The sequence below is a fragment of the Jaculus jaculus genome, chromosome 18 (genome assembly GCF_020740685.1).
Source record: "Jaculus jaculus isolate mJacJac1 chromosome 18, mJacJac1.mat.Y.cur, whole genome shotgun sequence".
In the NCBI taxonomy this organism is placed as follows: Eukaryota; Metazoa; Chordata; class Mammalia; order Rodentia; family Dipodidae; genus Jaculus; species Jaculus jaculus.
The window spans coordinates 13,106,817-13,124,368 of record NC_059119.1 but is presented as its reverse complement, the minus strand read 5'-3'; the positions used below and the strand labels follow the sequence as shown (position 1 = coordinate 13,124,368).

General features: G+C 55.0%; 2 protein-coding genes across 4 annotated transcripts in view; one reads left to right on the top strand and one right to left on the bottom strand.

Moving 5' to 3' along the window:
* Positions 1-4,574, top strand: part of Vsir (V-set immunoregulatory receptor) — a 29,472-nt gene extending 24,898 nt beyond the window's left edge. The window contains exons 6-8 of one of the 3 annotated variants that reach the window (XM_045137516.1): positions 304-500; positions 1,328-1,402; positions 3,081-4,574. In XM_045137516.1, coding sequence (XP_044993451.1) covers positions 304-500; positions 1,328-1,365 — 235 coding nt within the window. In that variant the 3' untranslated portion in view covers positions 1,366-1,402; positions 3,081-4,574. Of the gene's footprint in view, positions 1-303; positions 501-1,327; positions 2,295-3,080 lie in introns of those variants that run through there. The other 2 variants (XM_004657893.2, XM_045137515.1) reach the window with 2 other exon arrangements.
* Positions 1-17,552, bottom strand: part of Cdh23 (cadherin related 23) — a 402,602-nt gene that overhangs the window by 72,700 nt on the left and 312,350 nt on the right. The window contains exons 34-37 of the mRNA XM_045137514.1: positions 13,680-13,829; positions 13,208-13,336; positions 11,992-12,120; positions 9,679-9,906 (exon numbers count right to left, since the gene is read on the bottom strand). Coding sequence (XP_044993449.1) covers positions 9,679-9,906; positions 11,992-12,120; positions 13,208-13,336; positions 13,680-13,829 — 636 coding nt within the window. The remainder of the gene's footprint in view (positions 1-9,678; positions 9,907-11,991; positions 12,121-13,207; positions 13,337-13,679; positions 13,830-17,552) is intronic.

The following is a 17,552-nucleotide window of genomic DNA, read 5'->3' as shown; positions in this document are numbered from 1 at the left end:
AACCCTATGGACCAGAGACCCTGGTCCGCAAACTCTGGAGGCCAGTACAGTGAGGTGACTTCTGGTAGTCTTAGTGGACAGACCATAGGAAGAGCTGTGGTCATTTTTCTGGTTCCCTACCACTCAGGCTTGGCAGGTGGAAGCCTACAGCCTGGCCTTTGCCTTAGGCCTGGCATTTCCCTGCTTCCTAGGAGAAGCTCTGGAATTAATTGGGCAAGGGAATGGGAAGAGAGGAAGGGGGAGGCAAGGAGAAAGAGATCATGCTCTGGGCAGCACCGATCACCTTCAGTTTTACTTCCATAGCAGTAACACCCAAGGAATTGAAAATCCAGGCTTCGAGTCCCCTCCGCCCTTGCAGGGGATGCCTGAAGTCAAGACCAGGCCCCCGCTGTCTTACGTGGCCCAGAGGCAGCCTTCAGAATCAGGGCGGCACCTGCTCTCCGAACCCAACACGCCTTTGTCTCCTCCCGGCCCCGGCGATGTCTTCTTTCCATCCCTGGGTAAGTGTCCCCTGACCCCACAGTATCCCGACCAGCAAAAGTCAGGACTCCTGGGCTGGAGATATGGCTCGGTGGTTAAGGTGCTTGCCTGCAAAGCCTAACCACCCTGGTTTGATTCCCTAGTACCCATGTAGGGCCAGATGCACAAAATGGCACATTCATCTGGAGTTTGTTTGCAGTGGCTAAATGCCCTGGCATGGCCATTCTCCCTATTGCCTCTTCTCTCTCTCAGTCTGCTGGCAAATTCCTGAATAAAATATATATGTTTTTAGGGGCTGGAGAGATGGCTTAGTGGTTAAGGCGTTTGCCTGCAAAACCAAAGGACCTCAGTTCTATACCTCAGGACTCACATAAGCCAGATGCACAAGGGAACACATGTGTCCGGAATTCGTTTGCAGTGGCTAGAGCCCCTGGTGTACCCATTCTCTCTCTCCCTTCTGTCTGCCTCTTTCTCTCTCAAATAAATAAATAAAAGTAAAGTTAAACAATATTTTTGAAAGAGTTAGGACTCAGGCTGGAGAGATGGCTTAGCTGTTAAGACACTTGCCTGTGAGGACTAAGGACCCAGGTTGACTTCCCCAGAACCCACGTAAGCCAGACACACAGAGCAGGGCATGCATCTGGAGTTTGTTTGTACTGCCTAAGGCCCTGGCGTGCCATGTGCCAATTCTCTCTCTCATCAGTAACAATAACAACAACGACAAAAGTCACGACTTCCGGCTCTGCAGGTCTCCCTTTCTGTGGAATCCTCACAGCCTCATGACGCAGAGTTGAGGGAAAGGGGTTCAGGAGCTCCCCATTCATTTTGCCTCTCCCTTCTTTCCTAGATCCAGTCCCAGACTCCCCAAACTCTGAGGTCATCTAGACCTTCGAGAGGACTGTGGGCAGCGGTGTCTGTGCAGGTGCATCGGGCTCGGGGCTGGCCCTCTCGGGGGCCCTCTCGGGGGCCCTCTTGCCCTTGGCCCTGGCCCTCTCCCTCCTCTCTCAGCCCACGCTCTGCTTTACTCTGGCGCGCGGACCGCCCCCCCTCTGCATGCTGTGCCGTGGGCGGGGGAAGGAGACGCCAGGGTCGCACTCAGCACTATCCTAAGGAGACTGGGATTCTGGACCCTCCCTTGGACACCTAACTTGACCAGCTACGGACGCCAAATGACCTACTTCCCGAGAAGTCCCAGAGCGCCCCGCTCCACCCACTGCCTTTCTTCCTGGGACCTGGGGGCACACATGGGATGAGGTGGCCATCGGGAAGCCCCCCACCCCCCGCCCCGTGCCACCCTCCTGCGGGAGACACAGGACAAGATGTAGAGAGACTCCTGCCCACTGGGGGGGGCAGCTGGCCTGCCATCTCGCCTGAGGTTGCTGCCCCCGTTAGCAACCCTCTGTCTCCCCGGGCTCTGGAGCAGAGCCCGTCTGTCCCTCCATGGGAACTTCCTCAGCTGCTCTCTGTCAGCAACCTAAGGGGCCCGACAACAGGCTTAAACAAATCTGGGGCTCTTGTTGACTGGTCCCCAGAATTCAGTGGCCAGAGGCCCCTGAAACAGGAAGTGCGTGATGGGCCCTGGGGGCCACTGTGACTTGGGCAATGGGAAGTTAGGCCAGAGGTTGCACCACCCGCCGTAGACGGGAGAGGGAGGGTGGCAGGGCCTGATGTGAGGTTTCCTTCCTGTCCTCCTCATCCGCTGTCCTCACTGCTCAGCGTGGGCAATAGCGAGAGTGACCCCCCAATGTCCCGTCCATACTGGGCCATCTCTGAATGCGAAGGTGGGGGTGCTATTAAAAAACTATGTGGGGCAACAGGTGCAAACCCCTATGCACTGTGGACTGGAGGCTTCTGGGTTAAACCACCTGCACGTGACATGCTGGGGTCTGGGGAGCCCTCTTTCTCTAGCTTTTGGTCTTCTGGGCCTCACCTTGCCAGTGACCGTGGGCGGGAGGGCATGCCCCCCACAGAGAGGAGCCATGTCCGGTTGAGACTACACTCTCAGCTCCCATCTCTCGGGTCCGGTCATGACCTGGGCATGCCCGAGAGAGGTCCTATGTGAGCTGCCACCGAAAAGCCCTTGGCAGCCCCTGGAGATGGGTGGGGAAACGGGGCAGATGGTGTCTGAGAGTGGGGAGGGCCAGCGCTGCAGGCTGGGAGAAATGCACCCAGTGCCTAGGAACGGGTGGGCAGGGCCAGGCAGGGGAGCGCCCTGGTTGCACGGTAGCAGGAACCAGTGCGCTTTGCTGGGGCTGGGAGGCCTACAGGCCACAGGGAGAGGGTGAGAATCGGACTGGTATCAGCACAAGGGTGGTAGTGATCAGGACACGAAACCCAGACTCTCTTATGTCCCTAGGGTCCCCCACTTCTCTATCTGCGGCTGGGGACTCAACGCAGTTACCACAGGAGAGAATGCTCTGCTCACGGCCAGCAGGGCACCAGGCAGGAGTGGGGAAGTAACATCTATTAGGTGACAGGCCCCTGGGGTAGAAGGAGGAGCTCATAGACCAGGCTCAGGAAGAGAGGGACTTGTTCCTTAGGGAGACGGGCCTGACCCCAGCCCTCAGCTTTGGGCCTTACTGAGAACTTCTGACTACCAGACCCTGGTCTAGCTGTGCCGTGGCGAGGGGAGGAAGCCCCCAGAGGAGCCACCGCTGCTACACTTCCTGCCCAAGCTTCCTCCGGCAAGGCTCGGCTCTCCTCCTCGCTTCTGGACCTTGCAAGTGAATGCATCTCAGCTTCGCGGTTTCCTGTTTTCAGTGAAATTTACAGCACACTCCATCCATGATCATGGATCTGGCCTGCAGCAGTCCCTTTGGTCGCCTCCCTGCTACTGCCTGGGGGAGGGACAGGCACTGGGTCAGCCCTCACGTTGCCAGGGATGGGTGATGGAGAATGGATAGATAGATGGGTGGGTGGGTGGCTGAGTCCTGAGACTGTAGGCCGGTGGGGAACACGGAGCTTCCAAAGGGCAGGAGGAGCCTTGAAGCTTCAAGGCGGTTTGGCAGTGGGCCTGGAGTGAGCTGTATTGGAGTTCTAGCACTGGCAGATGCCCCCCCCCACCCCCTGCCGGAAGGAGGGCTATGAGGAACGTTTCATCTATAGATCAATCAGCAATTGGGGACTGCTTAAACCATCCCATGACATTCAAAGGAAGGCTCTCTGAAGTTGGAGACACACCACCAGAAAAGGGTTCTGATGCAGCACGGGTATCTTGACAAGTCACTGGGCCCCTGGTGGCCACTGTGGGTTAGACTACCCTGAAATACCAGCCCCAGGGAGCTGCCCTCACTCCTGCCTGGCCATGGTTTTCCTCCGTAGCCTTCCTCGGGAAGGTTTTGCTGCAGGGGGTCTTCAGAGGAGACTGGAGGTCTGTCAGCCTCACCAATCCTGGGCACTGCCCTTCTGCCACCTAAAAGAGGGCTTTCTGGGTGTCAGCTGCAATACCCCAAGGCTGGCCCAGATGTGTCAGGGCTGAGCTAAGATTTGCCCAAGGAACCACAATAGGTGAAAAGAGGAACGAAGGTTGTCAACCAGGATGTTGGGTACAAAGCTGTCTTGGAAAGAAGCGGCCAGCTGAGAGGTTGTCCCGACTCTCAGAGAGAGGACCATCTGGTGTAACCCCTGCTTTGCATTAGCGGTTTTCTTCTCCCCATGGATATGCCTGTCCCTGGCTATTCTGTGAGCAACAGGAAGGCCTTGGTTTTTGAGCTCAGGCCTACGACATAGCCCTTGGGTGATGGAACCAGGACTCCAGAGTTCTACTCTGGGGATGACATGCATTGGGCTGGGCCACTTCTGACTTTCCACCTGCTCTGGTTCCTAGCAGCATCGTTACCTTGAGCTTTTGAGGCCATGGGGACAGATGTGTCACTCCCCTTTACAGTTCTGATCTACTGGTGTCACTTCCTGAAATATATGGTGAGAAGAGTTCTGACAAAGTAACTAAGCTGAGTGAGTAAGTGCTGGAATTGATTAGCCATGCCTGCCTTGGGCACAGAAAAGGAAGAGGCAGTATGTATGGCATGTCTTTATATTTTTTTCTGTTAAAATACTCTGGTTCCCAAAAAACTTTTGTGTGTATTACTTGTTTGTTATTACATCACCTCCAAATCCTCAGAGGCTTTAATGCGTAGGGAAACTGAGGCTCTGAAAGACTTCTGTATCGTCAAAACAAATGACTCATAGCACTAATGTCGGGTCTCCAGCCCTACCCAAACTGTATTTTTCCCCTTCACTAAACTGAACAGTGTTCTAGGCCAGGATTTGGCATGGGAATCACTTTAGATTTGCCTACAGTACACACAGGGGCCCTGAGAGATGAGCGAGCTTGTGTTCCCAAGCCCACGGTCCCAGCTCACTCCACACCAGGAATGTCCAGTCTATGCCCTGCTTGTCCTGGTCTTCTCCTGCACCCTGCTGCTCCCCTCACCCTCTCCCTGCCCAGCAGCCACAAAGCCACGGGACATCCCTTCAAGTTCACGAGACCCTCGGCAGGTGTGGTGACCTGGGCACTGCACCTGCTTGCATTGGGGCACGGGGAAGGACAAGGGAGACACCATGCGCTGACTGTCGGGTCCTGAAAGGGATTCAGGTAGCGGTATCTCAGAAGTGGCCGGATGGCCCTGTCCTTGTAAGGCAAAGGATGGCCAAGGCCTGGGTTACTGGTGCCAAGCCGGGGCACGCTAGCCTGCTTGCCGTGAGCGTAGGGAAAGGGCAGGCTGGGGTCCTGAGCCAGAGGCAAGGGAAATGGGGTCACAGCAGCAGTGTATCAGGGGCTAAGGGTTTTTTTTTTTTTTTCATGTATATGTAGATATATACTCGTATGCGTGTGGGTGCATGTGTGGGTTTGGGTGAGTAGAGGCCAGAAGCCGACGTTACATGTCTTCCTTAATTACTTTCCCAAACCAGATTTTCTGAGACGGGATCCCTCACTGAACCTGGGACTCAGTGACTCAGCTAGATAATCCAGCCGATCCCGAGGGTGGGCGGCGGGGGTGGGGGAGCTCCTGTCTCTGCTTCCCCAGTGCCGGGACCACAGGCACGTGGCAACAAGCTCTGCTATTACACGGTGCTGGGATCCAAACTCAGGGTCTCATGCTCGTGTGGCGAGCACTTCACCTACTGAGCCTCCCTGCAACCTGCTCAGGGGCTCAGTTGAATAAACAGAAGGACCTTGTATCCCGAAGAATGAAGCAAGCTACTGGAGCGCATGTCTCTTAGCTCATGCATGGCCCACCACGGGGCCACTGCCAAGGCTTGTGGACTAGAACTGGTAGGTATTTTTTCCCCCTCCCCAGCATCCTGAGAAGCCAGAGTTTGTTCTCCAGCACTGTATTTCCTCCTGACCTCCATTCATGTGGCAGGGAGGCTGCTGCAGGCCTCCCCACCCTGCCAAAGCGCCTCAGGGGCTGAGGCTCAGCCCCTGACCTCCCCATCGCCTTCTGCCCTTCCTCCCTGGGACTAGCCCTTCCTCTGGTAGGGTCCCCTGATAGCCACTTGGACCTCAGCTCAGTCCTAGCCTCCTTGTTAACAGCCTAGAGCTAGCTAGCAGAGGGCCAATGCTATGCACTGACTTCCCCTGGCCTGGTGGCAGGCCATTGTGTGGCAGCCTCGGGCCCGGCTCCGGATGGCCCTTGCAGCCCAGCTGTCCCAGGCCTGGGTGATCCCGGCTGCATGCCGTGCACAGGAATGTCCGGCTTCTCAGCAGCAAAGGAGCGCCGCCCAGGGAAGCAAGAAGGAGCGATGTGGACACGGGGGCTTCTCTGGGCTGTGGGGAACTTCTAAAGCGCTGATTTGTATGGTCCTGTGCCAAGAGCCAGATGTGAATCTTGCCTTTTTAGAAAGCTTTCCTGGCCTAGGTTCTGAGCTCATTGTACTGGGTCACATCACTCAACAGAGTGTCAATTTTGTCTCATGTCCTTCTCTAGCAGGGCTAGCCGGTGCCTGGCTTCAACACCTCTGGCAGGGTCTTGCTGCTGTCAAATAAATAAATGGATGACCCTCTCATGCCCCATCCACAGGAAAGTTGGTCCCGTGCCAGTGCTGGCTGGCATGAAACCAGGTACTAAGATAAGCGGACAGATGTGGACAGAAGGCGCATGTCTGGAGGAATACTGGGGAACCGAACTTGGGTCATTAGACTTTGCAGGCAAGTGCCTTGACTGTTGAGCCACCTCTCCAGCCCTCACTGGCTCTGTTTTCAGGGACTCTCATAACCCTGGGGACTCACTGCCCAGAGATGGAGGGGCTGGTCAGTGAAAGTGAATCTTTAATTCCTGGGGGCCCTGCTTACCCGCATCCCCAGTGGCTCAGCTAGGCTACATGGCAAGAAGGATGTCTGGGAAACACCAAGACCTGTGCTTGGCAGAGCCCCAGATAGAATGGTCGGGGAGGAGGTGCCGAGGCCTGGCCAGAGGCTGACCTACTGCAGCTGCGGACCTAGTGGACCACGTCCAGGTCACCGCTCGCTCTGGTGTCTGTTCAGGGTGATGCCCCAGCCAGAACCTCTTTCCTGGGAAACTGGGGCTGTGTGTGTGTGTGGGGGGGGAGTGTTACATCAGCATGAAAAATGCCACTAGTGGACACCCAAAGCCCAAAGTCTATTTTCTGCCCCCTCTTCACTAACAGGGTCCTGATTTTCTTTTCTTTCTTTTTTATTTTTGGTGTTTTGAGGTAAGGTCTCGCTCTACCCCAAGCTGGCCTGGAATTCACTATGTAGTCTCAAGGTGGCCTCGAACTCACAATGACCCTCTTACTTCTGCCTCCCAAGTGCTGGGATTAAAGGTGTGTGCTACCACGCCTGGCCTTTATTATTATTATTATTATTATTATTATTATTATTTTGAGGTAGGGTCTCGCTCTAGCCCAGGCTAACCTGGCATTCACTATGTAGTCTCAGGGTGGCCTCAAACTCACTCTGCCTCCCTAGTGCTGGGAGCTGAGTCCTGGTTTTATACAGCACAATATAAATATATCTGGCCCCCGAATGATAAGGTAGTCATGAAAGGTTTCCCTTTCCTGATAAAAGGGTGACAGTGGATGGCAGAGATCTTTGTCTTTTTCTTTATTTTCCTCCCTTGAACCCTGACTGCTGTGATGGCCGGAGCTTTAGCAGTTATCTTACAAGCATGGGGGGAAAGCAGAAGACACGGCGACATCCCTGAGTATGAAATAAACATTCATAATTGTCTGTGAAGATTTTGTGTAAGAAAACATAAGCTGATTTTTGACTCCATAGGCAGGGGTGGGTGACGGGGCTGGGGACATGGCTTAGTGGTTAAAGGCGTGTGCTTTAAAAGTCTGCCAGCCAGGGTTCAACTCCCCAGTACCCATGTAGAGCCGGGTACATAAAGTAGCCCATGTCCGGGATTCATTTTCAGCAGTAAGAGGTCCTGGCACACCCATACTGTCTCTCAAATAAATAAACAAATTTTTATTTTTTTGAGGCAAGCCCAACAGACTAGCCTGGTTTTTATGCGAGAGAGCAAGTGCGCGAGTGAGAGAGAGAGGGAGAAAGAGAAAGAGAGAGAGAGAGAGAGAAAATTGGCGCACCAGGGCCTCCAGCCACTGTACCCAAACTGCAGACACTTGCCCCACCTTGTGCGTACGTGCAAACTTGCACGCTTGTGTCACTTTGTGCGTCTGGCTTACGTGGCACCTGAAGGGTCAAACATGGCTCCTTAGGCTTTGCAAACAAGTGCCTTAACTGCTAAGCCATCTCTCCAGCCCTAAGATGTTCTTTTCTTTAATTAAAAGACGCTCACTCTCACCCTGAAGCTAGGTACGGTCAAGACTGGCTCCCTCCATGTTTCCCCAGTAAAAGATGCCCCTTGCCCTGGTCAGTTACCTATGCCCTGTTTAGCTCTCAGGCTGGTCAGTGGTGATGCGAGCGGCTCTGGGATCCCAGCAGGGCAGGGCAGGGCCATTCCCATTTCCTGGACTCCTCACAATGTGGCGGAGGTTCCTGGGATTGTTGGCCCAGCTCCTCCCCCCGCTGAGACGCTCTAGGTGAAGAACCTGGCCTGGGACTCTGCTCTGCCTCTTCTCCCACGGGGCCACTGCCGAGGCAGGCGCCTGACAAGAGACCCTTTGGAGGCAGAGGGCCACAGGTGGAGGGGCTGAACTGCGGGAGGGTGTTGGATCCTGAAGGCACACTCTGCAGTCTTTCCATCTTATTCCTCCAAGTGCGACTTTATTTCTGTTTCTGGAATCTAGACGGGCTCATGCCACAGGAGGAGGAGAGACCTTATGCCAGCTCCCAACCTGGTCCTTGTGCCTCTTCCTTCTAGTACCATGTGAACAGGCATGGGCTTGCCATCTGGAGAACGAGCTGTCCCTGTCACCCCTGCTGATGGTCAGACAATTGCCTGCATGTACCTACATGGATAGGAAGCCCAGCTGGGGCCAGAAGGACTGGCCACAGTGTAGCCTGGTCTGCATCTCTCGGCTCCCTTACCCTGAGCACCAAGTTGAGCTGCAGCGTTGTGGAAAGGCAGCAACAGATCGGGTAGACAGTCTGCACCCCCCCAACCCTCCTGGCTTACCAATGCCGTATGCAGACATGAACTAACCTGTTTCTCCAAACGCCAGCTCTGCAGTAGGACTTAACAGTCTTAAACTCACAGATGACAAAGGGGAGGCTCTGATAGGCTCTGACGGGCTCATGTCCAAGTGCCAGCTCCCACTGCCCAGGCTCCCTGCTCCCACTCACAGACCCACTTGGCACTTATGCAGACTTCACCTGGCCCTCAGGCCACGCCCCTTTCTCCAGACTGGCAAACCCGTGGGCATCGCATCCGCCATGCCTGTGCAGCCTTGTTTACTCAAACATAAGGCGGGGGCCCCATGACATCACATACACCCCTATGGAGCGAGCGTGGGCTCACGGCGCATGACTCTGCAACCCAGCCCCACTTGCGCCCTGACCGGGCCCTGATACCGTCGCTTATTGGGATCTCAAAGGACCAGGTGGCGCCTTAGAGCAGTCACAAATTCGGGTGAGCCTGTTCTGTGCTTGGCATCGAGCCACCTCCCCGTTTTCCCACACCACGACGCTGCCAGGCTGTGGACTGAGGATGTGACCTACGAGTTGCTGAGTTCTCCTGCTGTAAGGCTCCATTCCCACCTACCCGACCCTCTTCCTGGGGCATGCAGGACGGGCCAAGGCCCCCCCCCCGCAGTCACCCCACTGCTCACCGACAGCGTGGGAGTGCCCTCGTCCTCCACGGTGACGAGCAGGTGGTAGAAGCTCTGGCGCTCGCGGTCAGGTGGGGCAGGACGCGTGGCGATCTCGCCGCTGATACGGTCCATGCGGAAGGTCAGGTCCTCATTGCCCTCGGTGATGTAGTAGGACAGGACACTGTTGATCCCGATGTCACGGTCCGTGGCTCTCACCTGGACCACAGCGGTGCCCCCACCTACGTTCTGGGAGGAGAGCAGGAGGTGGTCATTCCAGGCTCAAGGCCTTTGGGACCAAGTCTGACCCTGCTCTTGGTAGGATGGGACTTCACCAGGGCCCCTTGACGTAAGAAGGAGGGTGACGAAGAGACTTGTGGCTGATTTGCTGTGGGCACCTGCTACATCCTGGGTCCTGTGAGACTCATTGCATGTGCTTCAACGCTGTGAGTTCGAATCTGAAGCCAAGCCCATTTACAGATGAGAAAATCGAGGTGTGGGGAAGGAACACGACCTTGCTTATAGAGCCAATCAATGGTTATGGCAGGCATCTGCCCTGAGAGCTAGAATCTACCCTGTGCCACCTGCCTTGAAGAGGATCCTGTTGGGCATGGTGCCCAGTCATGTCAGGCAAAAGTTCTCCTTAAGTGGCCCAGCTTTAGGATCAAATGGCAAATAAGTCCCAGGGTAAACTGCTCCCTGCAAGGCGAGAGAACTCTTTCTTCTCTCCTGTCCTCTACCACAGAAACATACTGACATTCAGCTGGGGTATAACTACAAATGAGTCGTTATCTCTGTTCTGAGATCTGAGGGGAGAGGTGGTGGGAGGCCAGGCACACATTTAAATGTGTCTGTGTTGGGCTTGGGAGATGGCTCAGTGGTTAAGATGTTTGCCTGCAAAGCCTAACAACCAGGGTTCGATTCCCCAGAACCCAGGTAAAGCCAGATACACAAAGTGGTGCTTGCAGCTAGAGTTTATTTGCAGCTGCCAGAGGCTCTAGGATGTCCATTCATCTCTCCAGCCTTCCTCTCTCTCTCTGCTTGCAAATAAATACATTTTTAAAGATTAAAAAAAAAATAAATGTGGGCTGGAGAGATGGCTCGGCAGTAAAGGCGCTTGCCTGCAAAGCCTAAGGGCCCTGGTTCAATTCCCCAGTACCTACATAAGCCAGGTGCGCAAGTTGGCACATGTGTCTGGAGTTTGTCTGTAGTGGCTGTAGGCCCTGGCGTGCCTATTCTCTCTTTCTCTCTCTCTATATATATATCTCAAATAAATAAATGAATAAAAATATTTATTTATTTTTATTTTTTTTATTTAAAAAAAATTTTTATTTATTTGAGAGTGACAGACACAGAGAGAAAGACAGATAGAGGGAGAGAGAGAGAATGGGCGCGCCAGGGCTTCCAGCCTCTGCAAACGAACTCCAGACGCGTGCGCCCCCTTGTGCATCTGGCTAACGTGGGTCCTGGGGAACCGAGCCTCGAACCGGGGTCCTTAGGCTTCACAGGCAGGCACTTAACCGCTAAGCCATCTCTCCAGCCCATGAAAAATATTTTTAAAATGTGTCTATGTCTTGTTAGCTTTTTCTTTTCTGAGGCAAGCCCAAGAGACTGGTCTGTTTTTTTTTTATATGAGTGTGTGTGTGTGTGTGTGTGTGTGTGTGTGTGTGTGTGAGAGAGAGAGAGAGAAAGAGAGAGAGAGAGCCACAGTTGGTGTGCTAGGCTCTCCAGCCAACACAATTGAACTCCAGACACGTGTGCCACCTTGTGCACTTGAGTCACCTGTGTGTCTGGCTTACGTGGGACCTGCAGAGTTGAACATGAGTCCTTAGGCTTTGCAGGCAAGTGCCTTAACCGCTAAGCAATCTCTCTAGCCCTAGATTTTTTTTTTGCATGTGTGTGTGTAGAGTCTGTGTCTAGTGTGGTGTGTGATATATGGTGTGTGCACTTGTGTGCACAGATACACATGTCCCGTGTGTGCGTACAGAGGACAGAGGTGGGTGCGCGGTAATCTTCTCTAATCACTTATCCCGTATTCCTTTCCTTCAGACAGAGTCACTCCCTTCACCCAGGGCTGCTGTCCGTGAGCGAGCCTTAGCAGTTCTTACCTGTGCCCACCCCCACCACAGACTGGGGTTACAGATGTGTGTGGCCACACCCCACTTTTTACATAGATCCCGGGGAGTCAAATTTGGCTGTCTCTGGCCACAGAGGCGCTCACACTTACGCAGCAAGTGCTCTTAACCGCTGGGCTGTCTCCCCAGCCCTTGTGGTTGGCCTCTGTCTCCACTCCCCCGGCATGGCCCGTTGCAAGGACCCTGGTGCTGCCCTTACCTCGTTCACGCTGACATTGTATCCAAAGGGACTCTCGATCACCGGAGGATTGTCGTTGACATCCAGGATGGTCACCTGCAGGATGTGGTCCTTCTTCCGTGGAGGGGTGCCACGGTCTGAAGCCACAACCTGTGAGGAGGAGGAGGAGCAGGCCTGCAGTCACAGCTGATGGGTGAGGGCTCAGGACCATGGAGCGCCCTTGATCGGGAGGTCCTGGAAAGGCTGAGCGACACGCTGACTCATCCTTGTTCCTTCCCGTGCCCTCCACAAGGCTCTGTTCTCCGTCCCCTGCAGCAGCCGACCTGGTCGAGTCTTATCGGACCTCTTTGGAATCTGACTCTAGCATGTCGAGGACGTCACCTCCGGATGCCACCCCCGCCTGTGTTGTGGGCTACATCAGCCCTAGACCCCAGGCCCCAGAGAAGACCTCAGGGTGTGCCTTTGGCTTCTGCCCTATGGATTCCAAGCTGGTCTCTGGCAAAGAAGGGGGAGCCTGGAATATTCGTTTGCAAACCACTACTGTCCTGACCATGGGTTGAGCCTATCCCTGGGGGCCTCAGAGCTGCCCCGATGGCCACTGAACAGTAAATACTAAGTACTCTTAGTACTGGGAACTAGGTCCTTTCAGAGGCGTGGCCTGAGCCGACTGGAAGCTTCTGGAACTCGGCAATCCAGGAACCACTGTGGCATGTGTTTGCTCCTCTAGCAGACCAGGCGAGGGTTCTTCTGCCCATTGCCTATGTGGGTCACTGAGGTCTAGATAGACGCAACAATGTGCTAAGATCCTGTTGCATTTATGGGACAGAATTCCACTATATCTTCCAACCTGACTCATGTAGCTCAGGCTTGCCTCAAACTTTCTTTTTTTTTTAATTTTGCCTCAAACTTTCTATGTAGCCAAGGATGGTCTTGAGCTCCTGACCTTCGGGTCACTACCCTCCAAGTGCTGGGATTATAGGCATGAGCCACCCAGTCCCCGCCTCCCCTCCCCCCCTTCCCCGCTCTCCCAGCAGGGACAGACACCCTGGAGAACCAGAGACCAGTCCCAGATCACCCTCTCCCTGTTAGTTTCACTGTGACCCTAAGGGTGCCGCCTGCCTCATTTCACTTGGTGACAGCAGGGACACTGATTGCCAGGATGGATGTGCTGTGGTGCCCTGAGCTCCTTCTGGACGGTTTGTCCCCGTGAGCCCGAGGCAGAGTCAGGCACCCTTACCTTGAGAATGTAATGGTCCAACTCCTCCCTGTCCAGGGGCCTGGCTACAAACACTTCACCAACGGAGTCATTGGTAGTGATGATCTCAAAGGTCCCAGCGATGTTACCAGAGGCCAGGGAAAAGACCACCTACAGGAAGAGAGACAGCGTCGGGGGCTGAGGCAGCCAGGTCAGGCGCAGAGAGTCACCCGTCCACACGGGATCACTGTGTCTTCTGTCTATCTAGAGCACTAAAGGAGAGGGCCTATGCCAAGGGAAGGGGGCAGATCCACCAAGGCCATGTGCCTGGCAGGGGCCTGGGCCCAAGAATGTCCATAGAGCAGCCCAGTGAGGGTGCTGGAGAGGTGCAAGTGCCTTTACCTGCCCTCACCCCTTCCTGTTTGGTGACAGGAATGACTCCCATGACTCCTGAGGAGTGAGATGCATCTCCCTGTAGTCACTGCAGGTCCTGGCAATGTCGCTTGGTGCCCACCTGCCCATTGCTGCCGGCATCAGGGTCCCGGGCCTTGACCGTGGCCACTCGCTGGCCCACGGGACAGTCCTCCGGCACGCTGACCGCCGAGTCAGAGGTGACATCAAAGCGAGGGCTATTGTCATTCTCATCCAGCACGGTGATGTAGACCTGGGGGGCGGGATGGGCATGTTTAACAGCCTCTTGCCTCCTTCCCCAATGTGGCCCCAGACAGGGGGGTCCCACTGCAGTCAGTTTGAACCTGCTGCAAGCTTTTTTAAAAATTATTTATTCATTTATTTGAGAGATGGAGAAAGAGGCAGATAAGTAGAGAGATGGGCACACCAGGGCCTCCAGCCACTGCAAACGAACTCCAGACGCATGCACCACCAGGTGCATCTGGCTTATATGGGTTCTGGGAAATTGAACCTGGGTTCTTAGGCTTTGCAGGCAAGCACCTTAACCACTAAGCCATCTCTCTAACCTCTTCTGCAAGCTTGTTTTTTATTTTTTCAAGGTAGGGTCTCACACTAGCCCAGGCTGACCTGGAATTCACTATGTAGTCTCAGGGTGGCCTTGAACTCATGGTGATCCTCCTACCTCTGTCTCCCGAGTGTTGGGATTAAAGGCGTGCGCCACCGCGCCCGGCTTCTGCAAGCTTTTTAGAGCCCCTTGCCCTTACCGGCAGTCTACTTCTTCTAGCAATGTGGCAGGAGGGCTTTACCCACTCAGCACCTGGGCCAGGACAGGAAGGAGAGAGCCCGAGGGCCACTGTCCAGGGTGGTGGGGATGGGAAGAGCTGGCAAGCTAGGCCCTCACTGGCAGGGATGAAAGCTGGGAATGCCCGCCTGGCTGACACTGCTTCCTGTTTTTCAAGAGAAGTAAGGGAGTCCAGATTTTTATGTGAAGTTAGCTCGTGAATCATGGAAACTAAAGAAGAAAGTCACGGGGAGGCCGGCTGAGATACAGCTGCTGGCCAGCCTCTTGGCCTCTCTCTCCACAGCGCTGCATTAAGGGGAGGCCCCGGAGCTGCGGGACACCAGTGGCTGGGGGGGCCCAGCGGGGAGGGTGTAACTCGGAAAAGGGAGACTAATTTCAGGCTGTCGGATCAAAACCAACTCCATACAAACCGTATGTATCCTTTTGTGCCCAGAGTGTGGGTATCTGGTAGGGATTGAGGGCAGGAAGGTAAGGTCGCTGGTACCAGCCCTGGGAAGGCCACAGGGCACAGGATTGCAAGCAAAGGGGGAGTGCTGTGTTCACTACCAGGGGAAACTGGGCTGTGATGTTGCCTGGGGTTTATAAATCCTGGGATGGCTTCTGGCTGCCCGGCCTCAGGCAAGTCTCCATTGTCTCCAGGGGTCCTAGGACTGCCTGTGTTGCTGTGGGCAGCAGCCGTGGGGCGCTGGGAGGACCTCTTCCCTCTGCAGGCACCCTCCCTCTGGATCAGGCTCACCATGCTCCTGTGGCAGAGGGGGACCTGGGCCTGCTCCCTCGCTTACAAGTTGCGTGTTTGGAAATTGTCACTCGACCCCCCCTGGGGTTCCATTTCCTCCGCTGAAGCTTGGAATGGGGAACACCGACCACACTGGGAGGCAGTCAGTGAGCAAGCACAATTAAGGGGTGACATGGGATAGGCCCCATCTCTCCTTGCCACCTGGCAGACATTCGCTCATGCCCTCTCTTAGTAAGCCTGGGTGTGGTCTGCCGTGAGGTTGGTGTGCTCATGAACTAGGTTCCCTCACATCCTTGAGGCTCAGTCTGCTGAGCTGGGAAATGGGTCTAAGAATTCCCATGCCCCTCAGGGCAGAACCAGGCAAAGAAAGCCGCTTGCAGTGATCTGACCCTTCGAACCTTCACTGAAGTCAAGGTCTTAGGTAAGTTTACTAGGCTTCCTCCTGCCACAGGGCCTTTGTACACTCTGTCCCCTCTCTGCTTGAGCCGTCCTTGTTGGCTGCACTAACTCCTCTCATTCTAAAGAGCTCAGCTTGAGTTATTTCCTCAGGGAAATCTGTGTGGATTTCCCTGACATACATACATACACACACACACCCACATACATACACATGATGTTCTGACCACTCTAGCCCATGCTTAGAAAGGCAAGACTGGGCTGGAGAGATAGCTTAGTGCTTAAAGTGTTTGCCTGCGAAGCCTAAGGATCCAGGTTCAATTCCCCAGGACCCACATTAGCCAGATGCACAAGGTGGTGCATGCGTCTGGAGTTCGTTTGCAGTGGCTGGAGGCCCTGGTGCTCCCATTCTCTCTATCTGCACCCTTCTCTTTCAAATAAGTAAATAAATAAAATATTTTTTAAGGGCTGGAGAGATGGCTTGGCGGTTAAGCGCTTGCCTGTGAAGCCTAAGGACCCTGGTTCAAGGCTCGATTCCCCAGGACCCACGTTAGCCAGATGCACGAGGGGGTGCAGGTGACTGGAGTTCGTTTGCAGTGGCTGGAGGCCCTGGCGTGCCCATTCTCTCTCTCTCTCTGCCTCTTTCTCTTTCTGTCTGTCGCTCTCAAATAAATAAATAAAAATAAACAAAAAAAAATTTTTTTAATATTTTTTTAAAAGACAAGGCTACGTGTGGTTTTGGTTTCGTAGGTGCCCTGAGCCTAGTGCAGGGCCTGGCACACAATCAACATGGCTGCTACGCTGATCGTGGTGGTGCTGGCCGGCCTTAGCGGGTGAGGCTAGGGCCAGGGGGCTGGGGCCCACCCCAGTCCCCAGAGCTTCATGCTCCTGCAACTCCCTGGGCTTCTCGAGGCTGAGCTCCGCTTCCTGCCTCCCTCTTGCTGCCTGGTGCCAGGGCGGAGTCAGGGGCAGGTGAGCTGTGGGTTAGCTCCTGACCTCAGGGAGGAAGTGAGCTACCTTGGAAGGGCGCCTGCAGTGCCTCCACCCTCAGTGCCTCGAACAGTGGGGGACCACAGGGGCTGGGTATCTAGGGCAGCAGCTGACAGTCTTCAGGGGAAGCCGGCTGGAGTGCAGGAGCGAGCCTCCCCCAGGAGACTGAGTAGCCAGAGGAGACCTGGGTGCAAACGGGAGCGAGTGCTCAAGGCCTCACCAGCCACAGTGCAGCAGCGGCTGCCTGGTCCCCAGAGGGGCATCACATACTCAGGGGGCACCTGGCTGTGCCTGCGGCTTCAGTTCCCTGACCCTCGCCACCACCAAGGACTCAGGGGCCTGTGGGGAGATGAAAATGCTAACGCCCAGGGATCTGGGGAGACAGCTCAGTGGGTAACATGCGTCTAAGTCATAAACACGAGGACCTGAGTTTGACGCCCAGAATCCACATAATGTCCTGGGGTGCAGTGATATGCACCCCATAATCCCAGCACTGGGGAAGACGAGACAGGGGGATCCTTGAGGACTGAAGCCAGCTAGACTAGCCTAATTGGTGAGTTCCAGGCCAGTGAGAGACCCTGGCTCCAAAAGGGGTGGACGGTATTCCTGATAATGACCCCTCAGCGTGGTCCCTGTCCCACGTGCACACGCATGTATGTGCACCCACGCACGTGAATGTGAATCAGCATGTGTACACATAACACACACACACACACAAGAAAATGCCCAGAGGGTCTCATTCCCACCCCCCCCCCCACCAAGTCCCGGGTCTTTCTGTTGGAGCCGTAGCACACGGGAGCTGCCTGCTGCCCACCACTGACGGCCCTCTGGTACCCCGAAGGGGCTGCGAAGGGTCCCGTGGGTGCAGCTCAAAGCCTCATCCCTCCGGAGCCTTCCCTTTAGGCCCCGCCCTCCTCGAACCTCATCTGCCACTTCCGACTTCAGTGTCTGCCATCCCCTGGACCTCAGCACACAGGGTCCCAAAGGGGTGGCTCACCATGGTCACAGCTTCCATCCCAGGTGGCCCCTGTACCTCAGCCCTGTGGACCCCA